Source organism: Camarhynchus parvulus, chromosome 1A (genome assembly GCF_901933205.1).
Source record: "Camarhynchus parvulus chromosome 1A, STF_HiC, whole genome shotgun sequence".
In the NCBI taxonomy this organism is placed as follows: Eukaryota; Metazoa; Chordata; class Aves; order Passeriformes; family Thraupidae; genus Camarhynchus; species Camarhynchus parvulus.
Genome location: NC_044586.1, coordinates 63,932,955 through 63,952,654, shown reverse-complemented (window position 1 = coordinate 63,952,654; position 19,700 = coordinate 63,932,955). Strand labels below are relative to the sequence as shown.

The following is a 19,700-nucleotide window of genomic DNA, read 5'->3' as shown; positions in this document are numbered from 1 at the left end:
CCAAACAATTGCTTTATCCCTTGTATTCCCACAAGGCTGATGTGCAACAGAACTTTTGTGCAAACAATTTAATCTTCCTTAGACAGAAGCCTTTTTTTTTTACATGTAAATAAATTGTCTCATATTTTTTATTTTTCCCAAAACCTCTTTGGTTATTTATCTCCCTTCTGTATCTACAAGGACTGTAATTTTTCTTTGGCTTTTAAAAAGCAAACTGCAATTAGAATCAGATATATGACTTCTGCTTCCAGGCAACCCACCTCCATTTTAGAACTGCAGGCAAGGACAATTCTTGCATTTGGATCTCTTCAAAGCATTGTGAGATACACAGATCTTACTTGCAGTGAAACACACACTGAAAAGATAAACTACTCCCCCAGAATGTGGGTATTTGTGGCTTAAATAAGATCTGCTCTGAAAAATTAATTCTGGATACTAAAACCAGACCTGGGATTACTGAGGGAACAAATAGTTATCAGGAGTGCAAAAAAAAAAATAGCAAATATTTATTTAAACTGCTCTGACAAGTAAAATTCCATTTTCTTTGCTGCACGTGCAGTAAGGTCGTGCTGTCTGCAAGAACTTAGAGCTCAAATAAAAACCCATGATGAGCTGCTAGTTCTGTTCCTCAGTCTCTCAGAAGGTTTCTTTATTGCCCCTCTAACTCCCATACACTCCTGTCTGACATCCAGCCACAGATGCAGTGATGGGAGATGACAGCAATTCCAAAATCATATTCCCTCCCACAGAGATCTCACTCTACCATCAAGGAGACAGATTCTGTTCATTAGCAGTGTAAGCAAAAAGCACATGGATTATGGACTCAGCATGCATAAATCTGCTATCAGACCTGTTCTTTGCGCCATGTAGGTGGTCCCAAATGTTTGCTGGCTTTATTTCTTGGCAGATTTGTAAGCTACATCCTGTTTAAATGCTGAACCTATAAAAGGACTCCTCCCTGCCAGTATCCACCATTCAAACATCCAGTGGGCTCCTTACTTCTTCATCCTGGGAAATACCGGGCTGTGGCACTTGGAGGGCAGCTGGGGAGACCAGCCCATGGAAGGGCACAATTTAATTAAACAATAGGCAGTTCACAACTCCTAGGACATGGCAAAGCAGCATTTTCAAATCAAAAGAGCTTATTTTTGAGCCATGGGGTTATTTAATCAAAGGTTGGTATTTGCCACATCGGAAACTGACATTTTAGCTACAGCGGCTACAGTTTTTCATATCGTAAATGAAGGAACCAAAATGTCCTGGTTGGCTTTATTGCTTTAGAACTGGAAGTGGAGGAACTCCCAGACCCACATCCTGCTAAGCACAGTCACAAAGCACTGGGGCTGTGCAGGGTGAATGACCCCGGCTAACCCCATCCCGGGAATCTGCCATTTAAAGGCTTCCAACCACATCGTTTGACAGCCATTAATGGACTATATCCCCACAACATGGCAAAACCCTTCCTAATTGATTTGATCCTGTGGCAAAAATCACTAAAATGTCCTGTGCAATGAAGTTCCCTTTTGTTCACCTCACACTCTCCTCTCGATCCTGTCTTTTGCCTCACGCCAGGAGAAGCCATTCCTGCCCCTTGTACTGGGCAGGGCTGAGGCCACACTCGAGTGCTGTGCTCCGTTCTGGGTCCCTCAGTTCAGGAGGGACTCTGAGGTGCTGGAGGGGGTTCAGGGAAGGGAAATGGAGCTGGGGAAGGGTTTGGAGCATGAATCCTGTGAGGAGCAGCTGAGAGAGCTGGGTTTGTTTATCCTGGAGAAAAGGAGGCTCACGGGTGACCTTATCGCTCTCTACAAATCCCTGACAGGAGGGTGCAGCCAGGGGGGTGTCGGGCTCTGCCGCCACGAAATCAGCGACGGGACGAGACGACATGGCCTCAAGCTGTTCCAGGGAAAGTTTAGGCTGGATATTGGGAGGAATTTCTTCACGTAAAGGGTGATTCGACATTGAAACGGGTGGAGTCACCGTCCCTGGAGGTGACCGTAAAGGAAAGTCTGGAAGTGGCAGTCAGTGCCACTGCCTGGTTGACAAGGCGGTGCTCAGTCATAAACTGGGCTCGAAGATCTCAGAGGTCTTTTCCATCCTCATGGACCCGCAGGATTTTCCCCCCTCAGGGGCAGTGCTCCCCACGCCACCTTGTAGCTCCATGGGGGACTTGGCTCCCGGCCCCGGCCGGGCCGGCCGCCCTCAGGGCAGGAGCCGGGAAAGCGCGCAGGAAGCGAAGGCGGCGTGCCCGGGAGGCGGCGGCGGGCGCGGGGCTGGGAAGTCCCCGCGGAGGCGGAGGCGGGGGCGGGGACGGCGGGGGAGGGCGGGCAGTCCGTCCGTCGGCTGAGCGGCCATGGGCGCGCCGTGAGGGGTGAGTGGGGACGAGCTCTCTGAGGCCAGCCCAGAGCAGGGAGGTGGCGGTCGCCATGGCCGGCCTTGCCCGGTGACTCGGCGGATCCGGGGTGGGCCTGCGGGAAGGAAGGGCAAGGCGGGGAAGCGCCGTTTTGCGGCTCCCGGGGGCCGCTCTGGCCCAGGGACGGAGCGGCCGTGCCTGGGCAGAGGCGGGTGCAGTCACCGCAGCCTCCCCTGCACCGCGGTGGGGTATGCAGAAGAACGGGAAGAGAGGACAGGAAAGCGAAAATGAAAGTTAAAAATCAGCGGAAACGGGCTCTCGGCCGGGGCGCCGACAGGGCGGGCGGGCGGCGGGGCCCGGGTGCTGTCAGAGATGAGAAGGAGTGGGAGAGGCGCGAGTCTCGTTTCATTCCCAAAGAAATGGGCTCCTGAGGAAGGGTTGGTTATCCCGGAAGACCTCTTGGGGATCGTGTGTTTTAGGCCCATGGGGGGTTAATGGAGACTCACGGATACTCTGGTGTAGCCGGGTCAGAGGGATTGAAGGTGCCTGTGTGCTGTGGCAAGGCATGTGGCTTGCATGTGTTAATAAAATGAGTGTGTGGTAATGCTTTCTTTATAATTGGGCAAGAAATTGAAAGTTTGCTCTTGGCAAACCTTGTAACAGCTGCTTCAGAGATGTCCAGCAAGTCGAAGGGCCGTCCTGCTGAAAATGGAGAGCATTCCAAGAGTAAAATGGAAAATGGAGTGGACAGCATGGCAGCCCCGGCCCTTAACACCTACACCCCGGAAGAGATGGTGCAACAGATGAAAGAACTAATCACTGAGAACAATGAGTTAAAAGGTGAATGCACACGTGAGCTGGTCTTGAAATGCAAGAGCCCTAAGTCTCTTCTGAAGGGTTTGTTTTGTGCTATGAGCATGAATTCTGTGCTTGTCTGCCATTACTGGGTAGCATTTGCTGTATAAACAACTCTGCAAGTGACAATGTCAGTTTGATATTACACATCAATAGGATATTTGGTAGCACACATCAAATTGAATTGGTGTGGTAGATTAGGGCAAGAACAGCCCAATGTAAGGGTGACTTACTTCCTCAGTTTATATATAAGGACTTTTATATATAAGCACTGTGTGTTTTAGAGGGTGACATGAAAAATCTCCTCCTATGATGTGCTATTTGCTCATCAACCTCTAGAAGATTTTTTTTGTTTGTGTTGTAGAACTGTTTGATGTTTTGCCAAAGCTGCATTAGGAGGGGTGGGTACTGTACCTTCCATACTTCAAAAAGGAATGGTGGCTATGGCAGGGTACCTCTGGGAGAAACCAGTAGACTTCCCTGAAAATTCCTAGTGATTTGAGTCCTTCGTGTGAGATACATTTACTTTTGGATCTGGAATTTAGGTGTCAGTTACTTCTTCCTTTAAATGGTTAGAGCAAAATCTGGGGGATCTGAGAATTTTCTGTGTAAAAGACAGAAGTATCTCACTGTTTATTTGACAGCAGAGCATGAAGTCACATATCTCCTGTATTGTGATTTTACACTGGTGTTTAAATTCTTCCTGAATCATTTTTGGACGTGGTCCAACTTTTCTGTCTCATGGGAATCTAGCAGGAAAGTTGTTTGTAGAAATACGTCTGGTATTTTGCTAAAAAGTCTTATATAAGATGTTTTGGGACATATTTACAGCTGCTGTAACCCATAACTTGCAGAACCATTCTCCAGACTATAATTTTTTTCCATAACCTGAAGGATTCTTGGGCAGTTTATCATATGACATCAGGATGTAATGGAAGTTACTGGAAAGTACAAGTATAAAGTATTTTTAAGTAACCAGCTTTGAGTTACTTGCTTAAAAAAAAGCATGTCTAAAATAATTTCACTGACTGCCTAAAAATCTTGTAAGCATTTTGCAAGACTGATACTGTTACATACTGGCTTTGTTACTTACAGGGAACTGACTTGGCTGTAAGTTGTTTGGTATATTTTTTCTATGCTTGCAATTGAATCTTAACCAAATAAACCATACATTTCCGAGGGATGAGACAGAGCATACCATTTAACTAAAATGTAACAGCACATTGAGGGGGAGCGTTGTTGGGCATATTTGAGACATTTGATTTGATAGCATCTGTTTTCCTGCAGTAATTCACCAGTCTAGGATGTTTTCCCTGCCAAGTCTCAGTAGTTTCAGAAGCTCAGTTCAGCAGTTTCATTTGGGCTGATCATGTGAATACCACACACAGCAAGATACCAAGTATCTCTTGTGAGCAATCCTTCTGGCTTCTTGGTTTAGGAAAAAGTCAAGAAGTCAGTGAGTGTGAGCATGTGATTTCAGCAGTGGATTTGAAGCTGTTTATTATAGTGCTAATGGACTATGATAAGTTTAGTTTTGGTATTTAAGGTACGCCAGACAGAGGCTCATATTTCACACCTAATTATTGCCAACCCATTTGATGCTGAAGAATGCTGAGCTCAGTGTAGTGGAAATCTGCTGTTTCATGGACAGAGTATTGATGTGATTCAATGTCTTTTCTCTGGTTGCCATTTAGAAGCCATGAAGTTGCACAACCAAGCTATGAAGGACCGATATGAGGAGCTTTCCACCTGGAGAGAGAAGCAGAAAGAAGAGCGAGAATTTTATGAGTTAAAGTTTAAGGAGGCAAAGCAGTGCTTGCAGGCCAAGTGCATTGAAAATGAACAGCTACAGCAGCAACTTCAGAGCTTAAAGGAAAGAGAAGAAGGAGCTGAAATGGTAAATAAGGAATTGGTTAGATTTGAATTGAAGCTCTGGTGGATTCAGTCCCTTCTATGATTCTAGGATGCATCACACTGGGATGGTTTGGAGATTTGTTAATATCTCCATTTTTATCCTTAGCTCTAAGAAATGGTCTTCCCCTGACTTATTTTATAAAAAGTGAGGCCTTTCAGAGTGTAATAACAGAAAATTATGGCACACCTGAGATAATTTTTTTTTGTTAGCATTTAGTAAACAATAATAATTAAACTTTTTTACATAATAAATAACTGGCATTTCTTGCTAATTTTCCATTTATCCTGGGATATCTCTTTACTTTATCCTTCCCTTTACTTGTTAGATTATCTGTCTCTCATGATCACTTAATTGCTTTTTTTATTGTGTTTCCAGGAGCATGTTTCCAGGAGCATGTTTCCAGGGAGAAGTTGACATGTAAACAAGCAAAAAAAAAAAAAAGTGCCATCTATTTTTATTATATCAGTCTTCTTTTCTGAAAGCTCTTTTACTGAGGTCAGATTAGATCTGTGCTTCTGCTGCTCTGTTTGAGTCTGACTGAGCTTTCTCTCTGTGTCCTGCCTTTGGCTCTGTTACACATCATTTCTGATGTTGCAGGTGGTTGCACAGTAGCCAGGCAACATTTTGCAGGTGGTACTGAAGGCATCTGTGGGCAAAGCTGATCAAAACAAAACCTGCTTTGTGTCCCAAATGGTCATGTGAAAAGTTAATTAAGAAGTTCATGCAGAGCCAAACTGATGTGTTCTGGTGTCTGGTACCTCCAAGACTCATGTGGATTCTCTGTTGTCTGATGAAAAATGAGTACATTAACCTTTTTCTCAACAGAGTCACTAGTAGACTCTCCCTTCTCCTGACTGTTTGATGGAACTCTGTAAGAAATGTTTCAGCATGTAAATCAAAATTGGCCAATAGGTCAGAAGATGCAAGGGGGAAGAAAGTCATGTTTAAATAGTGTGATTGTGTAAGTATTACTTACACAGTCTTTACAGAAGGAAAGCTGTGTTTCAGCATTCTCAAGAAAATTCAGGATTTCATAAATTGTTCAGAATTTCCTAAATCTGGAATATTTTTTAAGGGGAAGCAGAGGATTTATAATCTTTCTGTCTGTTGTAGAACTTCTTGTACTTTGAATGCCTGAAGTATGTTGTTGCCAGAGTTTTCCAGCCTGCTTGAGAAATCTAAAATCTCTCTCATTCCCTGGAACTGACTCTAAATGCATCCTCTTACAGTATAAGCACAAAATTCAGAGGCAGCATAGGGTCAGAGTGGTATTGTGGGATGAGAGGCACTGTCAACACAGAGATAATTTGGAGATTTGGCACAATCGTATCTTAGAATGTCATTCAGACTTCAGGAATTGTTCAGCATTTGCATTGATGGTATGTGCAGTTATAAAGGCATTATCAGGAGGTCAAAGCTCAGATTACAAAATTAGGAAGAAACAAACAGGGAAAAGTTTCATAATGGGGAGCACCATTTAAAGGAGAGGAAATAATGATTCTTGCTGGTTATGTAAAGGCTTAAGAGAGGGTTTTGAGTAACCTAGAGAAAGGGAAAAGGCAAAGGAGATGATTTTAATTGGAAAGAGGGAAGTTTGGGGAGAATCTCTGAGGGACAGACTTTGTGGAAGGGATCTAGGACTTTGTATGAAGATCAAGGAATTGGGAAGATTTATACATGGAAATGGGGTACAAAGAAGCTAGAAGGTGGGGAAAGGCTAAGAATGGGGTGTGTGGGAAAGCTCTCTGCCCACTGGTCTTTTCTTCCTTGGTTAGATTTAGGAGAAGAGGAATAGGGATATGGGTGAAAAAATGCAATAATTCTGGAGGTTGGTTGATACCCTGTGTAGTAACAAAAGGCACAGATTCAGGCAAAAATTTACATCCTAATTATGTGTGCATTCGAGAACCAATCCCATATTTTCCAGCAGTGAGATGCCCAGTGCTTGATTTACTTGGTTTCACAGTTTAAACTTCTTCTGTTGAGTGAACCAGAACATACTTTAGGGGTCTGTCCTGTGGGGTTTTCAGGCAAGCCTGAAGAGAAGAGAAGGGATGCAGGACACTGTTCTGTTCAGGCTGTGTGCTCCTGGGCTGCTGTTCCCTGTTGGTTGGCTGATGCAGGCTGTGTTTATCCCAGGAGGCTCCCGAGAAGGAAGTGAGGCAGCTGAAGTCCCAGGTGCAGCGGCTCCAGGCTGAGAAGGCAGATCTGCTCGCCATCATTTCAGAGCTGCAGCTCAAGCTGAACATCTCAGCAGAGGATTCCTTTGTGGAGATTGGGATGAATGTAAGTAAAGGGAACAACAGGAGCACAGTAACCTGCAGCCAAGTGCCAGGCTAAATAATTCTGTCATTCTTTGATTCTTTCTGTCATTCCCAGATTACCTGCTGTAGAGCACTTGTGTCTTAAAGGACTTGGAATTATTTTATGTCCTTCCACTCTAAAGCTCTAAGCAAATTAATTTCATGGATAGCCTCTATTGCACTAATTAAAAATGTTAAGTCTTGTCTTAGTTGAAATTTCTGGGAACATCAGTACTGTGTTTTGTTAAGGGGCAGCACCTGTGCATAAATGGGGTATTTTCTTTTGAAAACAGGGCTTACTTCCTACTGACAGATAAATAGAGATGCAGGCAAACAAAACCTAAGTGCAAAACTCTAGAGAGTATTCCCTAGAGGCAAAATAATGTACTTTTTTTACTGTTCTTGTATCTGGAAAATCTTCACAAACTGATATGTGAAAATGTAGCCTCTGCTACCCCTCTATTCCCCATATCCTCCCTCTGGAAAGTAGATATGCAACAAGAAATTTTTAAAATGTAATTAAAAATGGTTTGGAGTTGTCAGAGAAAATGTAGGGGTGCATTCTCCTTTTTATTTGCTAGAAGGATTCTCCTTTGGGCTACAGAGTGGGGTTTGCAGGAGTGGGGAGTTTGGCAAGGAGTGAGGTTTGTAGTGGGAAAGAAGAGTTGTTCTGTTAGGAGGCTGGAGAGTGATCTCTAGGGTTATATTGAAAGTCACCTGCAGTGTCATTGACTTGCTGTGTGGTGCCCAGTAATCTTCACAGGGGAGAGTGGCTGTGGAAGTTGCTGATGAATGGAGAAGGGCAAGTCTCATTGTTGTTCCTATTCTCTAATCAAGCTGGAAGAGATACAGGGAAAGGCATGTGAAGTATTTAAATTAAGAATTTCCAAACATGAAGACTATCTGTGGGAGTTTTTTTATATATCTGTATTGCCATGATAGCAATTCTCCCTGTTTTTCTTCATTCCTTAAATAAATAAAGTCCTGCTGTTCTGCTTAGATAAAATACTGAGCTAATAGTGGTTTTTTTCTCTCCTAGGAAGGGGAAATAAATAGAACTGCAAAGGAGCATCAAGAGAATAGTGGTGAAATGCCCAGTGATGTTGCTGTCTACATGTATGTAGGTTCTTGTGTGATATGTGTGATTCAGACTTCTGCCTTGGGTTTTGTTTCCAATGTAAGGGAACTTCTTTCTATGAGGAATGCATTAGAAAATCCTCTTTTTCTTTGGCTTTGCACCCCTCCATTGCAGTAGCTCTACCTCCTAGCATGCAGTAAAAGAGCCTCAGCTCTCTGACATTTTTCCTTCCAATTTTTACTAGCTGATAAGAGGGAGTGCATATTCTGGCAAGTTGGCCAGGCATTTGTGGACATTCTGACTTGCCAACTCTTCAGGCTTTTAAGGGAGGCCAAACAGAAAGGACAAAGAGGCTGCAGGGACTTGTTCCCTCCTAATAATTGGAGACCATCTAATAGAGTATCTGTCCTCTACCCAATTATACTGGTGTTGGTAAGAGTCAGAGGTCTTATAGTCTTTCAGATCTGACCCTGTTGGAGTGTGGTTGGCATGAAGTGTTTCCATGATGGGGTAGACACAGAGTGCAATACAGTCCTTGCTTTTCAGGTTATTGGGTTTAAGGTAGCAGCATTCTGTTCAGGTTACTTCTCAAAATTTGATCTTTACATCAGCTCCAGGACACAAGGGACTTTCTTGCCCCTGGCTGAACCTTTACTCCTCGTGGACATAGACATCTGATACTGTTCAACTTTCTGCTTTGGATACTGCCCAGTTTAGCAGCTAGATGGTTTTGGCTGAACTCTTATTTACTTTGTGCCTTTGCTTTTGGTAAAGGGAAGAATACAGATAATGCTAAGGACATAGCAGGCCAGAAAGCTGTGCTCCATGTTGTCACTCCTGTCTCACTGCAAGGGAGAACAGTGCTTCAGTGTAATATCAGAGAAACTTGTCCCTCAGCATGCAGATAAGAAGTTGAAGGAGGAAAAAAAAAAAGGGTGTTAAAATTGTGGACAAAACTGAAAGAGTTGCTGACCACAGACCAAGCTGCAAGTATTGAGCTTAGTTGTGGCTTGTGAAAGCACTGATTATGAGAAGATATTCCCTGTGGAACTTGCTTACCTTTGGAGGAGAATCTGGGCCATATCTACAAGAACAGGGGGCATACGTAGCTCTTAAAATATTTCCAGTGTCACCACGTGCCTTTGTCCAGCGCTGAAACTTTAGACGGGTGCTGTTAACAGGTTCAATGAAATGTGATCCAGTCAGGATGGATTTATTTCTGTAAGGGTAGAACTGCACTAAAAATCTCCTGATAAAAGTTATTTACTTAAAATATCTTGGCTGAACACTGTCTTTTGGGTATTGAATTTTGCTCACCAGAGATTTCTAGCTCTCAGAAGCACACAGAAGACTCTGCTTTCCTTTCTTTTCTGAACTACAAAAGCAGAACTTTTAACACATGCTGTTTTACAGCTGAGACTGAAATATACAGTCTAACTTGCCTGTCATCCATAGAGTTTGGGGATTTTGACTTTGTGTCTAGATGGCCATAAAAATGGATATAATGGAACACAGTATTTTATCCTATTTTTTTGGAGCTTTGTATTTGTTCTGGTTCAATTTACAGTAGCAAAATACAATTTTGAAAAGAGCTGTAGAATGTGAGGAGGGAAGTGTTAAAGAGATTTTTTTCTGAACATGATTTCTGATGACCATTTTTAGTGGGATATGCTTTCTTTTCCATAAAGGAGCAAGGCAGAGGTAGAAATGTTCCATGCTTTATTGCGAGAAAAAGTTGTTTGTAGGAATGGGCAGCAGCACTTTGCAGAAAAGGCTGCAAAATAGGTCAGAATAAGTGCACTGGGTTTTGTATTGTCATGACTGCTTTTGCTTCCCTTGCTTAAGTGCTAAATTGTTCCCTCAGCTGGAAGGGGACTGCCTGTGCCCTTCATTTGCACTCACAGGGGCTGTGGCTACTGGTCTTGGCTGTTGGCAACTGGGAATGAACCTTTTGCTCAGAGCACTGGTTTCCAGCACTGTGTGAATTGGTGGCCTCTCAGACTGGATTCCAGCATTAGGGTTGAGGGAGTGTGCTGCTAAAGGGGTAGCTGTTGTTATTTACATCTGGTTTGGTTTGAAGCAGGAGCAAATCTGCAGATGAATCGAAGAATTTGGAGTCTGAAGAGCTAACTGTGAGCCAGCTGCTCTGCAGCCTTAGAAATGAAACTCAGAAGAGGGAAAAACTTGAGGAGGAGCTGCAGGATCACAGAGAGAGGTATGAAGTAGGTGCACTGTAACATTTGGAGCTGTTTTCTTTCAGGGCTGCTGCAGTTACCAAGTCTCTGAATGATCAGCAACAAGCTGAAATATTGGTGTGATTTGGGGAATTTTCTGAGCACTCGGTTGTAATAATATTTTGTGGTTTTCTGCATAGGGATAAACCACAGTTTTCTTCCAAGGGATTTTATTTTGATTTCCTGAAGTGCCACAGATCCAGGCAAATGACCCATTTCCTCTTGGGTTTGAACTATCCCTGGGTTATTCAGAAAGATAGGATGACTAGTTGAGGCTGTTCTCCCCATTCACTCCTCCATAGTTATTTGGCTTTGTATGAATCATCTTTGTGTGCGGCCTTAACCAAATCACTGTGTCTAGAGCAGGTCCTCTTTGTGATACTGGCATGCTACATTTAGCAGTGTGTGAGCTTGCAAAAGCTCCTTAGAAATGTCTAAAATAAGTTTAATTCCAAACTTTCCTAAGAGAGAGTTTTCACGGAGAGACCTATATGAAGATCTGTCTCAGCTCAGTTCTGTGGGTGTAAATCAGCACGACTGTTCAGGAGTGGCCAATTCCCCAAGCAGTTCCAGATCCCCACTTCAGAGAAACAGAGTAAGACATTATCTGCTATGAAAGGTTGGTGTCACAGTAATTGCTTTTATGTGGTCTTCCTAGAAGAGGTAATGAGCCATAACCAAACAATTCTTAGAAACCTCAGCCCCTGAAAATACCACAGGAAAACAGAGACAATATTAATCACTGGATTCAGTGAGAAGAACGATCTTTTTCCAAAGAATTGGCAGTTTTGGACTGTACCAGAGATCAGTCCCTTTGGACTGAATGTCATGACCTTCATCACACCTGCAGACTTACACATCCATTTTAATTAAATGTACAGTGTCCTGTGTTCTTCAAGAACCCCCATGATTGTGCAGGCCTTCCTGCATGTCTGTGCTTTCCATTCTGCCTTGTGGTTTTTCTGTGGCTGTGATGTTACAAAGAGAGTCATCACTTGCATGAAATCCTTGTATAGTCACAACCTCACCTGAAGCATAAGCCAAATCCATCATTATTGGCACCTTCTTTTTTCCAGACTGTCAAAGCTGGAGAAGGAGACCAGAAACTGCCTGGAGAGTGGGACACAAACTGAACAGGAAGAAGAGAGTTCAGAAGCTGTAAGTTCCTGTCCTCAGTCAAGATGTAACAACATACAGCTGACTTGTTGAGGTCACCAACCTCAGGGTCTAGATTTCTACTTGCTCTCAGGGAGCAAAGGGCAATTGTCCTGAACAGGTAATGGAAGTGAACTTTGATGTATCTTAGAGGTGGTTCCACATGACAGCAGCCACTGCAAAGGGGTGGGACTGGGGGCCAAGTATTCACGAAGCTTGGCATAACTGCAGTTACACCACATTGCCCTGGCCATGCCCAGTTAGCAGAGAGAAATACAATAATTTCTACCTCCAGAAATCATCTAGACTGTGTGAATTTCCTCACTGCTGCCTAAGTCAGCTTTTGGAACAGAATCCAGTGACAGCATACTGTAAAACAGACTTTAAATGTGGAGCTCATATGGCACCTGCTTTAGATTTGTTCATGTTTTTAGTGGGATTACAATGGTGGGGCATAACTATTTTGGATTGAGACACAGTTCCAGGCAGAAACTTAGTCCTGATGTTCTTAATTAAGATTTGAAAGAGTGCTGGGGGTGGGATTCAGCTCCAGTCAGATGCTTCAGCTTCTGTGCCTGCAGCTGTAAGTTTCTGTGTGAGGTGAGAGTGCAACCCCATAGCCTTGGAGGTCCATGCTGGTTCAGTGCAACTCCATAATACAAGCAACTAAGAGTGCTTTTATGTGAGGTGTGTGAGTTTGTGAAGTGCTGCATGGGACTTGGAAATATGCTATGGGACCTGCTGGAGACATATGGCCTTCTGAAGGTCAGGAGGAGTGTTTTAGGGCAGGGCTGGGTTGGTTAAACAAGACCAGTCTGCAGTCAGGCTAGGAGATGCTCTTCCTAGGGAAAGCAGATGATGTCTCAGTTAATTCATGTTTGCCAGTGCTCTTATCTCCACTTTGCCTGAGTTACAGCCTGGGCCCAACACTCCTCATTGGACACTGAGGTCAGCACTTGTGCTTGTGCTGGCAGCTGTTTCCATGTACACTGTTGTGTTTCTTCAGAGGCTCCTGCCAGCAGAGCTCATGTTACCTGCCTCTGTGGTAAAATGTAAATCTTCAGTGGAACAATGGGGGGATGCAGTGTGGAATAATTGTGAAGCCTTGCAGATGAGGCTTATTACTGAGTATAGACTGTAACTGTGCAAACTAACTTAGGCAGTTTTCTCTAGAGTGAGAGTTCCTACTTATTTTTCTTAGCCTGTAACTTTACTATCTTGAATTGTTCATATGTAATTTTCTTTTTTTTTCCTCTAAAAGGTTGGCAGTGAAGTAGAGGCCCTGAATCTGCAAGTTTGTGCTCTGTTTAAAGAGCTTCAGGAAGCCCATGAGAAGTTAAAAGAAGCAGAATTGATTCAGAAGAAACTGCAAGAAAAGTAAGGCTCAGAAGAGCAAAAGTTCTGTCATGACACTCAGTACTTGTATGACAACTCCCATCTTGGGAAACTCACCAGCTCTGCAAATACCAACTTAAATAACTGTTTCATAGAAGTGCTGTAAAGAGTGCTCCTTCTTTGTAAGTGGTGAAGTGCAGAAATACAGCAATTGTCAGAAAATCTGAGCTGCCAACCTAGTTCTGCAAATAGAACCTCAGTGCCTTGAATTACAAGATTTGGGTTGTAACCCTTCATGATGTAAAGAAAAAATCTTTTCTGTTTTCTCCTTCACATAATCAATCCCTATTCTGGCTTTAGGGGAAAAAGCCAAGGGACTTGGTTATAACCTTTTCTCATGAGCTGTCTGGGCTTTTGAAGGAAATTGTGTAGGTTATAAAAGTGGTTACAAGACCCTCACTTTGTTTTTGCTTAGTTTCCTGTCAAATTCCAGTTCTTTGAGATTCGTAATAGTAAAGAAAATAAATGTTGGTTTCTATAGCTTTGTTTTCTGATGTTTGTGCATAGACTGTTTTTTGTCTTTCCGTGTTTTTCATCAAAATAAGCCTTTAAAGTGAGCCATACAAATACTCTTTTTGCTATATGCCTCGTGGGAAAAATCCATCAGGAGAGGGTGAGAGAAGAGATCAGCCTTTTTTTCTTTTCTGTCAGGTGCCAGGTACTGGAAAGAAAAAGCTTGGCTGCTGCATCAGAATTGGAAGAGAAGCAGCAGCTAATTTACACCATCAAGAAGCTGGAACTTCAGGTGGAGAGCATGCAGGCAGAGGTCAAGCTGGAACAAGCCAAGACACATGAAGAAAAGTGAGTATGATTTGGCTTTGTATTCCAGGAAGGTATTGTCAGTGAAGAAGAGAAGTCTAAGGGAACCCAGCCAAAGGGGAATTGAATCTGAAATACTACTTTTGTGTCCTGTACCCTTTGAAATTATGCTGTGTTTTTAGATTATGAAGTAGAAGTCTTTACCCTTTCCTCTACTGGACCCCTCCCTTAGGAGTGGTTGAGCTGTGAACTCTGACTTGTATCTTCCTTTAATCATAAACTCCAAAGTGGAATAGAGCTGGGTGTAACATACAAGTGGAGGAAGCAGAGAAGTGACAACAGCTGTGGCACTGACCAGCAGGGGTAAATGTGGACACATCCTGGAGGGCAGGGACAGGTCAGGTGGTGACAGTGCTGGGAAAGTGACATTAATGAAGAGGTCTGCAATCCCTACAGTATGTTTGCACTAGGAGAATCAAGTGTGTGGTCAGGCTGAGGTAAAGAGAGGCTGTTTGCTTTGGCTCCCTGCTCCCTTTCGTGTGCAGTCCGTGTAAGGAGTGTGAAAATGTCAGTCCAAGCTGGTCAGAGAGGCTGAGCTTCCTGAAGGACACGTCTTCAGCTGCTGCAGAAGCTGCTCATTGTCTTCAGAGTCTGTGTCTGGTTATTCCGATAAATTCTCCTTCACTTGAAGTCTGAGTCAAGACTTGGATGTCTTCCTAAGAAGGGTGTTACATTGACCAGAATTTGTGAGCTTCATATAAAAAAACTGAGTGATGGATTCTTCAATATGAAATGCAGATGATCAGTAAGGACATTGGTTTGCACTCAATCCATGGATAGAGCAGCACACAACTCATTGGAAGAGAGATGTTGAGACATGGGGCATGACTTTTTCTCACCAGAAATGCACACTGATTTGCAAGGAGTTGGTAGTGGCTTTTTTTTTTTTAAGTTCTAACATTATTTAGGTTTCAAATAATTGTTTCTAATTTTCATCTCTTGTCATAAACAGGGCAAGATACAATAACCTCCAGGATTCATATAGCAAACTCCTTCCAGAACTCACTGAGGCAAAGAAAAAAATAGATGAAATGAAACTCAAAGAGGTAAACTCATCACAAGAAGAAATCATAATTAATTAGGGGTGAGGGGGAAGGGATGGGAGAACATCTTTAGGATCAGATTTGGTCAGGAAACAACTGTCATCCCTTACATAATTACATAGCAGCACTGCTCTGATAAACGTAGATCCTGTGCTGTCAGTTAAAGAAAACTTTATCCACACATCAGTACTTCCATGGTGTTTTCTGGGTAAGGTCTAATCTGCAGTGCAGTGCAGCACAGAGTCCAGTCCTCAGACAGAAGTGATAGATACATCAGTGTTCCTGCAGCATCATTTATAAAAATGTGGGAAGGTAAATCTCTAAACATTTTTGTATTCTTAAATAGAATGCCTGCCACAGTGAGGCCTTGTTAGGAACTGAAGCACCATAGAAGTGCCACATTGTTCTGTGTAATTTCAGAAACTGGGAAAACGTCTTTTACAGTGTCCACTAGGGGGTTGTCTTTTAACTTGATACAATGTAGTTTGAAAGCTCAAAACTAATCTTTAAGGTAAAATATCAGTCACCACTGCTGTCTTAGTCCAAGTTCCTTTGTTGACCAAAATGGGAACCTTTTCCAAGGACAGGAGGAGTAAGAAGCAAACTTTCACTTCAAGGAGTTCATGTCGTAATCACAATTCTTCTTTGCAGCTGGACAGAGTAGATAAAGCTGTGGTGGAACAACTGACAGCAAAGGTGGAGTTGGCAGAACAAGCCCTTGCTGCAAAGCAGCTCCAGATAGATGAAATGAAGCAGATAATTGCTAAGCAAGAGGAGGACCTTGAAACTATGTCTGTGCTCCGTGCTCAGGTATCAGCTCTTCTGCACAAACCGGCTACTTCCCCCATCCAATATTCAGAAACCAGGAGCTATTTAATGGCTCACTCTGGAGTGCTGAATACGTTTTCTCAACTTGAAAGTATAACACCCCTTACTTGGCTTGTCTTGCAGATACTTGCAGAGCCTTTGTATTCTAGGGCTCTAGGAGGAACTGTGTATGCTGGAGTCTGGCACAACAAACAGAAGCTGGGAGTAGATGTGTATTTAGAACCACTGGCCTAAGAATCACTGCATATGTTTTAGGAATGATTTTACTCAAACCAGCATGTGTTAAGTGACTAAAAAGGGTTTGCCTCACATTTAAGGCACGGAACTGGCATCTTGGCCTGGTTCCACTATCTGAGCCACAGATATGTCAGTGTATTCAGTCAAGTCACCTCCTCACTGCTTGTCTGTGCCTCCTATCTGCCTCTGTACAGCAGAGGCAGTACCTGTGTCCCAGGTAAGACACTCAGAGTATCTTTTACAGAGTCCAGAAAGCATTAGGTCTCCCTCACCTTGGGAGAAGTGCAGGTCTTGGCTTTGCAGTGGTTTGAGTAGATGCAGATTATGATACAGATTTGTGATTTTTACATGTAATATACAAATATGGTTCAGTCAAAGTTACAAATTTTCAGTCTGATTTCATTTCTCTGATCAGATGGAGGTTTATTGTTCTGATTTCCATGCGGAGAGGGCAGCAAGAGAGAAGATCCATGAGGAGAAGGAGCAGTTGGCTGTCCAGCTGGCATACCTACTAAAAGAGCAGCAAAACTTTGAAGACCTTGGCCGGTGAGAACAGACTTTGGCTGAACTGCCTTTGCACTGTCCTGTTACTCTGTGTACTGGTATTGACCAACATTGTCTTTGTGAGCATCTCAGTAGAAAGGCAAATAACTTTGCAGACATTTCTTGCTTAATTTGAATTTAAAAGGAGGAAAAAAAAAAGAATTGGCTGACTTCTCAATTTTCTGGTAGAATCTCTGTAAAGTGTGTTAGTTCTTAGTTGGGTGCCTTAGTAAGTTTTCATTTCGGATGATTCATGCTTGGTAAATTCTCTCTGTTGATCCATGTGAGTTTCTTTGGGTTTTGGCCTCAGTTTTAGCTGTGATTCTGCAGCTAATCTTCCTGCATGTGTGCCAGGGATATCTGCTCCTTCTCCAGGAGGCAGTGGTGAATACACAGTTCCGAGTGCTGTGGTAGTTGAATCAAGTTACATTTCACATTAACTGCACACTGAGTCCTTTCTATGGTATAACTTGCTTTTCTACTTAAAGCAAATTTGTAGTTTTCCCTGAACAGCTGAGAGTCCTTGGAGTTTTCCAGAGAAGGATGCCCTAGATCCCTAGGTGTGTGGCTGCCTAAATCCTGCTACTGGTGTCAGTTGCATGACCCTGATTTCAGCAGACCTCTGGCATGATCTCACAAAGCAGTGGCATTTCTAGGCCCTGTTTCTGAGCAGTAGTTGTGAACTAAATGCATGACCAGTTGACAGGAGTCTGTTTTCAGAGCCCTTGACCTGTTTATTCCCCACAGAACCTCTCTGGCAGAGATGCAGAGTCGCCACGGAGCCAGGATGCCGAATCGGGAGCACTCACCTCACCTTGTCCAAAGAGGTACTGCAGGCACCTTCTCCAGCCCTCGGGGGCAGGTTCAGGTTAAAGCAGCTCTGCTTGGCTGCAGACAGCTTCCCTGTGCTTATCTCTCTGCAGAGAGCAAAACTGGGTAATAGAATAGTTCATCATTTATCTTCTCTGCTTGCAGGAACGAATAGTCAAGACTGGCCAGAGCAGCGGAATATTTCTATTTATTCATGTCCTAAATGTGAAGAAATTCTACCTGATTTGGACACCCTGCAGATTCACGTTATGGACTGCATTAATTGAGTGATGCCCTCCAGTTCTTTGTCTTCTGGAATTTCACCTGCCAAACACTTGGGGGTTTTTTCCTTCTTCCTCAAATAATGCTCAGCTCTTATGTCCTATGAAGGAGGTTTTCAGGGGTTTGCTTTGCTAATTCAATGGGAAAAGGGTAAAAACTCTTCCCGTGTCCTGTAGTGACTAATCTTCTTGTAATCTGCTTTAGGGAAGCAGTTTTCATAGATTAACAACATGGATGTGCTACAGAACTTGCAGTGTGTCTGCTGCTATGAAACCTTTCAGGAACATTCCCCTGAAGTGCTCTGCTCTATGGCTACTCTGCAGAACGGAGCTGAATCACTGAAGTCAGAGGAGAGATGAGATATTTGCTGATCAAATATATATATATATATATATATATATATAAAATATATGTGAGCCTGTAAATACTTCATCTCTTACATACTATATACCAGGAAAGTAATACAAGAAAAAACCTGTTTGAGAAGCTTTCAGCAAAATGGAATAGTGCTGTATTCATCGAGAATTTGAAGTGAACCCTTATCTTTCTCCAGCTGGCCATTTCATTGCTGCCCTTGTGACCATACTAATCTGATGTTACATTTTTGATGGCTTATGTAACTTCCTGCTTTAGCCAGATGTGGGTAAGGTTTAAAACGGATCAGCTAGGTCTGATACATGTAGCTCCTGCTGTACTCAAGTCACTTGGTTTTATAGAACTGTTAATTTTTATGATGTTGTCTTAATTTTTCTTTATTATAATACAAGCATTTGAACTTGTACAGTATTGTGGTAGAAAGCACTGAGATGGATGTAACCTAATTTAAAGAGAGTATAGTGGATTTTCACGTATCAAAATAAATCTATGACAGTTATGAATTTATCTGTGCCTGTGAGTACATGGGAGACTGGAACAGGATTTCAAATTCCTATGTCGGAAAAGCTTGTGTAGAAACAACTGTAGTGGATTAGTTCTATTCTTGTCCTCCCAGGTGTTTTTATCTCAACAAAAAGGAGAAAATCCTTTTTTTGTTGTTGTAATTCGAGTAAGTTTTTTACTTTGCTTGTTGTTACTGTTGTTTTAATTATCACTTTTGGACTCTGGATTCTTATTTTCCGTTATAGATCATCTATAGCTTCATCCATAATTTCAGGTAACACAAGAGCTGACTGTTGTGAGTAGGTATTTATCAGCCTTCTTGCCACCTTCTTCATCAATTACAAGTAGTCCCAGCAGATGCAATCTCTTACTGGCTTTTAATTGGTTCCTTTTGACAGTAGGATTTATAGGCTTTTTTTTTTACCCCGAATCCAGTTTTATTATGGGAGCTGTGATGGTTACAGATTCTGCAATGATCAAAATCTGATGGAAATGCTACTAGGCCGTAAGCAAACTAACAGAATAATAGAGCTGATTTCATCTGAGAAGTATTAACCTTAATGAAAACAGAAAATCAATGTGAAAGGCCAAAAAGGAATAACTTACACATTCGTCAAATCAAAACGAGTCATCTGAGGAGGTTTCAGAGAGAGGGGATATTAGCACAGGAGTGCTAAGAGGAAAACATGAGCATTAGGTGAAATAAGCCTTCATAGAAAGATAAAAGAGCAGGTCTAATAGTACAAATCAGGAGGGGCAAGGAACTGCAAAGAATAAAGCCACAATACACTGAAACCTGTTCATGTGACAGGGAAGATTATTTTTTGCTGTTATTACTTACTGCAGTCCAGAAATTAGCTTGTACATCCTGAGAACTATTTTTCGCAGAATTACAGTTCTACAAGAGAAAACTGACCAACCTGCAAAATTTTGTCCACTGCATGTGACAATAACAAGGATTGAATTTGATGGTG

General features: G+C 42.7%; 1 protein-coding gene across 4 annotated transcripts; it reads left to right on the top strand.

Moving 5' to 3' along the window:
- The first annotated feature begins 2,317 nt into the window (after window positions 1-2,317).
- On the top strand, window positions 2,318-18,725 carry OPTN (optineurin). 4 transcript variants are annotated; one of them, XM_030959943.1, is made up of 14 exons: window positions 2,318-2,368; window positions 3,014-3,190; window positions 4,900-5,102; window positions 7,263-7,406; window positions 8,463-8,539; window positions 10,582-10,716; window positions 11,812-11,893; window positions 13,152-13,267; window positions 13,937-14,086; window positions 15,057-15,150; window positions 15,799-15,957; window positions 16,628-16,758; window positions 17,503-17,582; window positions 17,731-18,725. In XM_030959943.1, exons 2-14 carry the CDS (start codon window positions 3,025-3,027, stop codon window positions 17,850-17,852), a joined length of 1,659 nt encoding a protein of 552 aa, XP_030815803.1. In that variant the 5' UTR covers window positions 2,318-2,368; window positions 3,014-3,024; the 3' UTR covers window positions 17,853-18,725. The 4 variants fall into 4 exon arrangements, with proteins under 4 accessions (XP_030815803.1, XP_030815802.1, XP_030815800.1 ...); XM_030959942.1 differs by having other exon boundaries at window positions 7,260-7,406; window positions 10,585-10,716; XM_030959940.1 differs by having other exon boundaries at window positions 7,260-7,406.
- The last annotated feature ends 975 nt before the right edge of the window (window positions 18,726-19,700 follow it).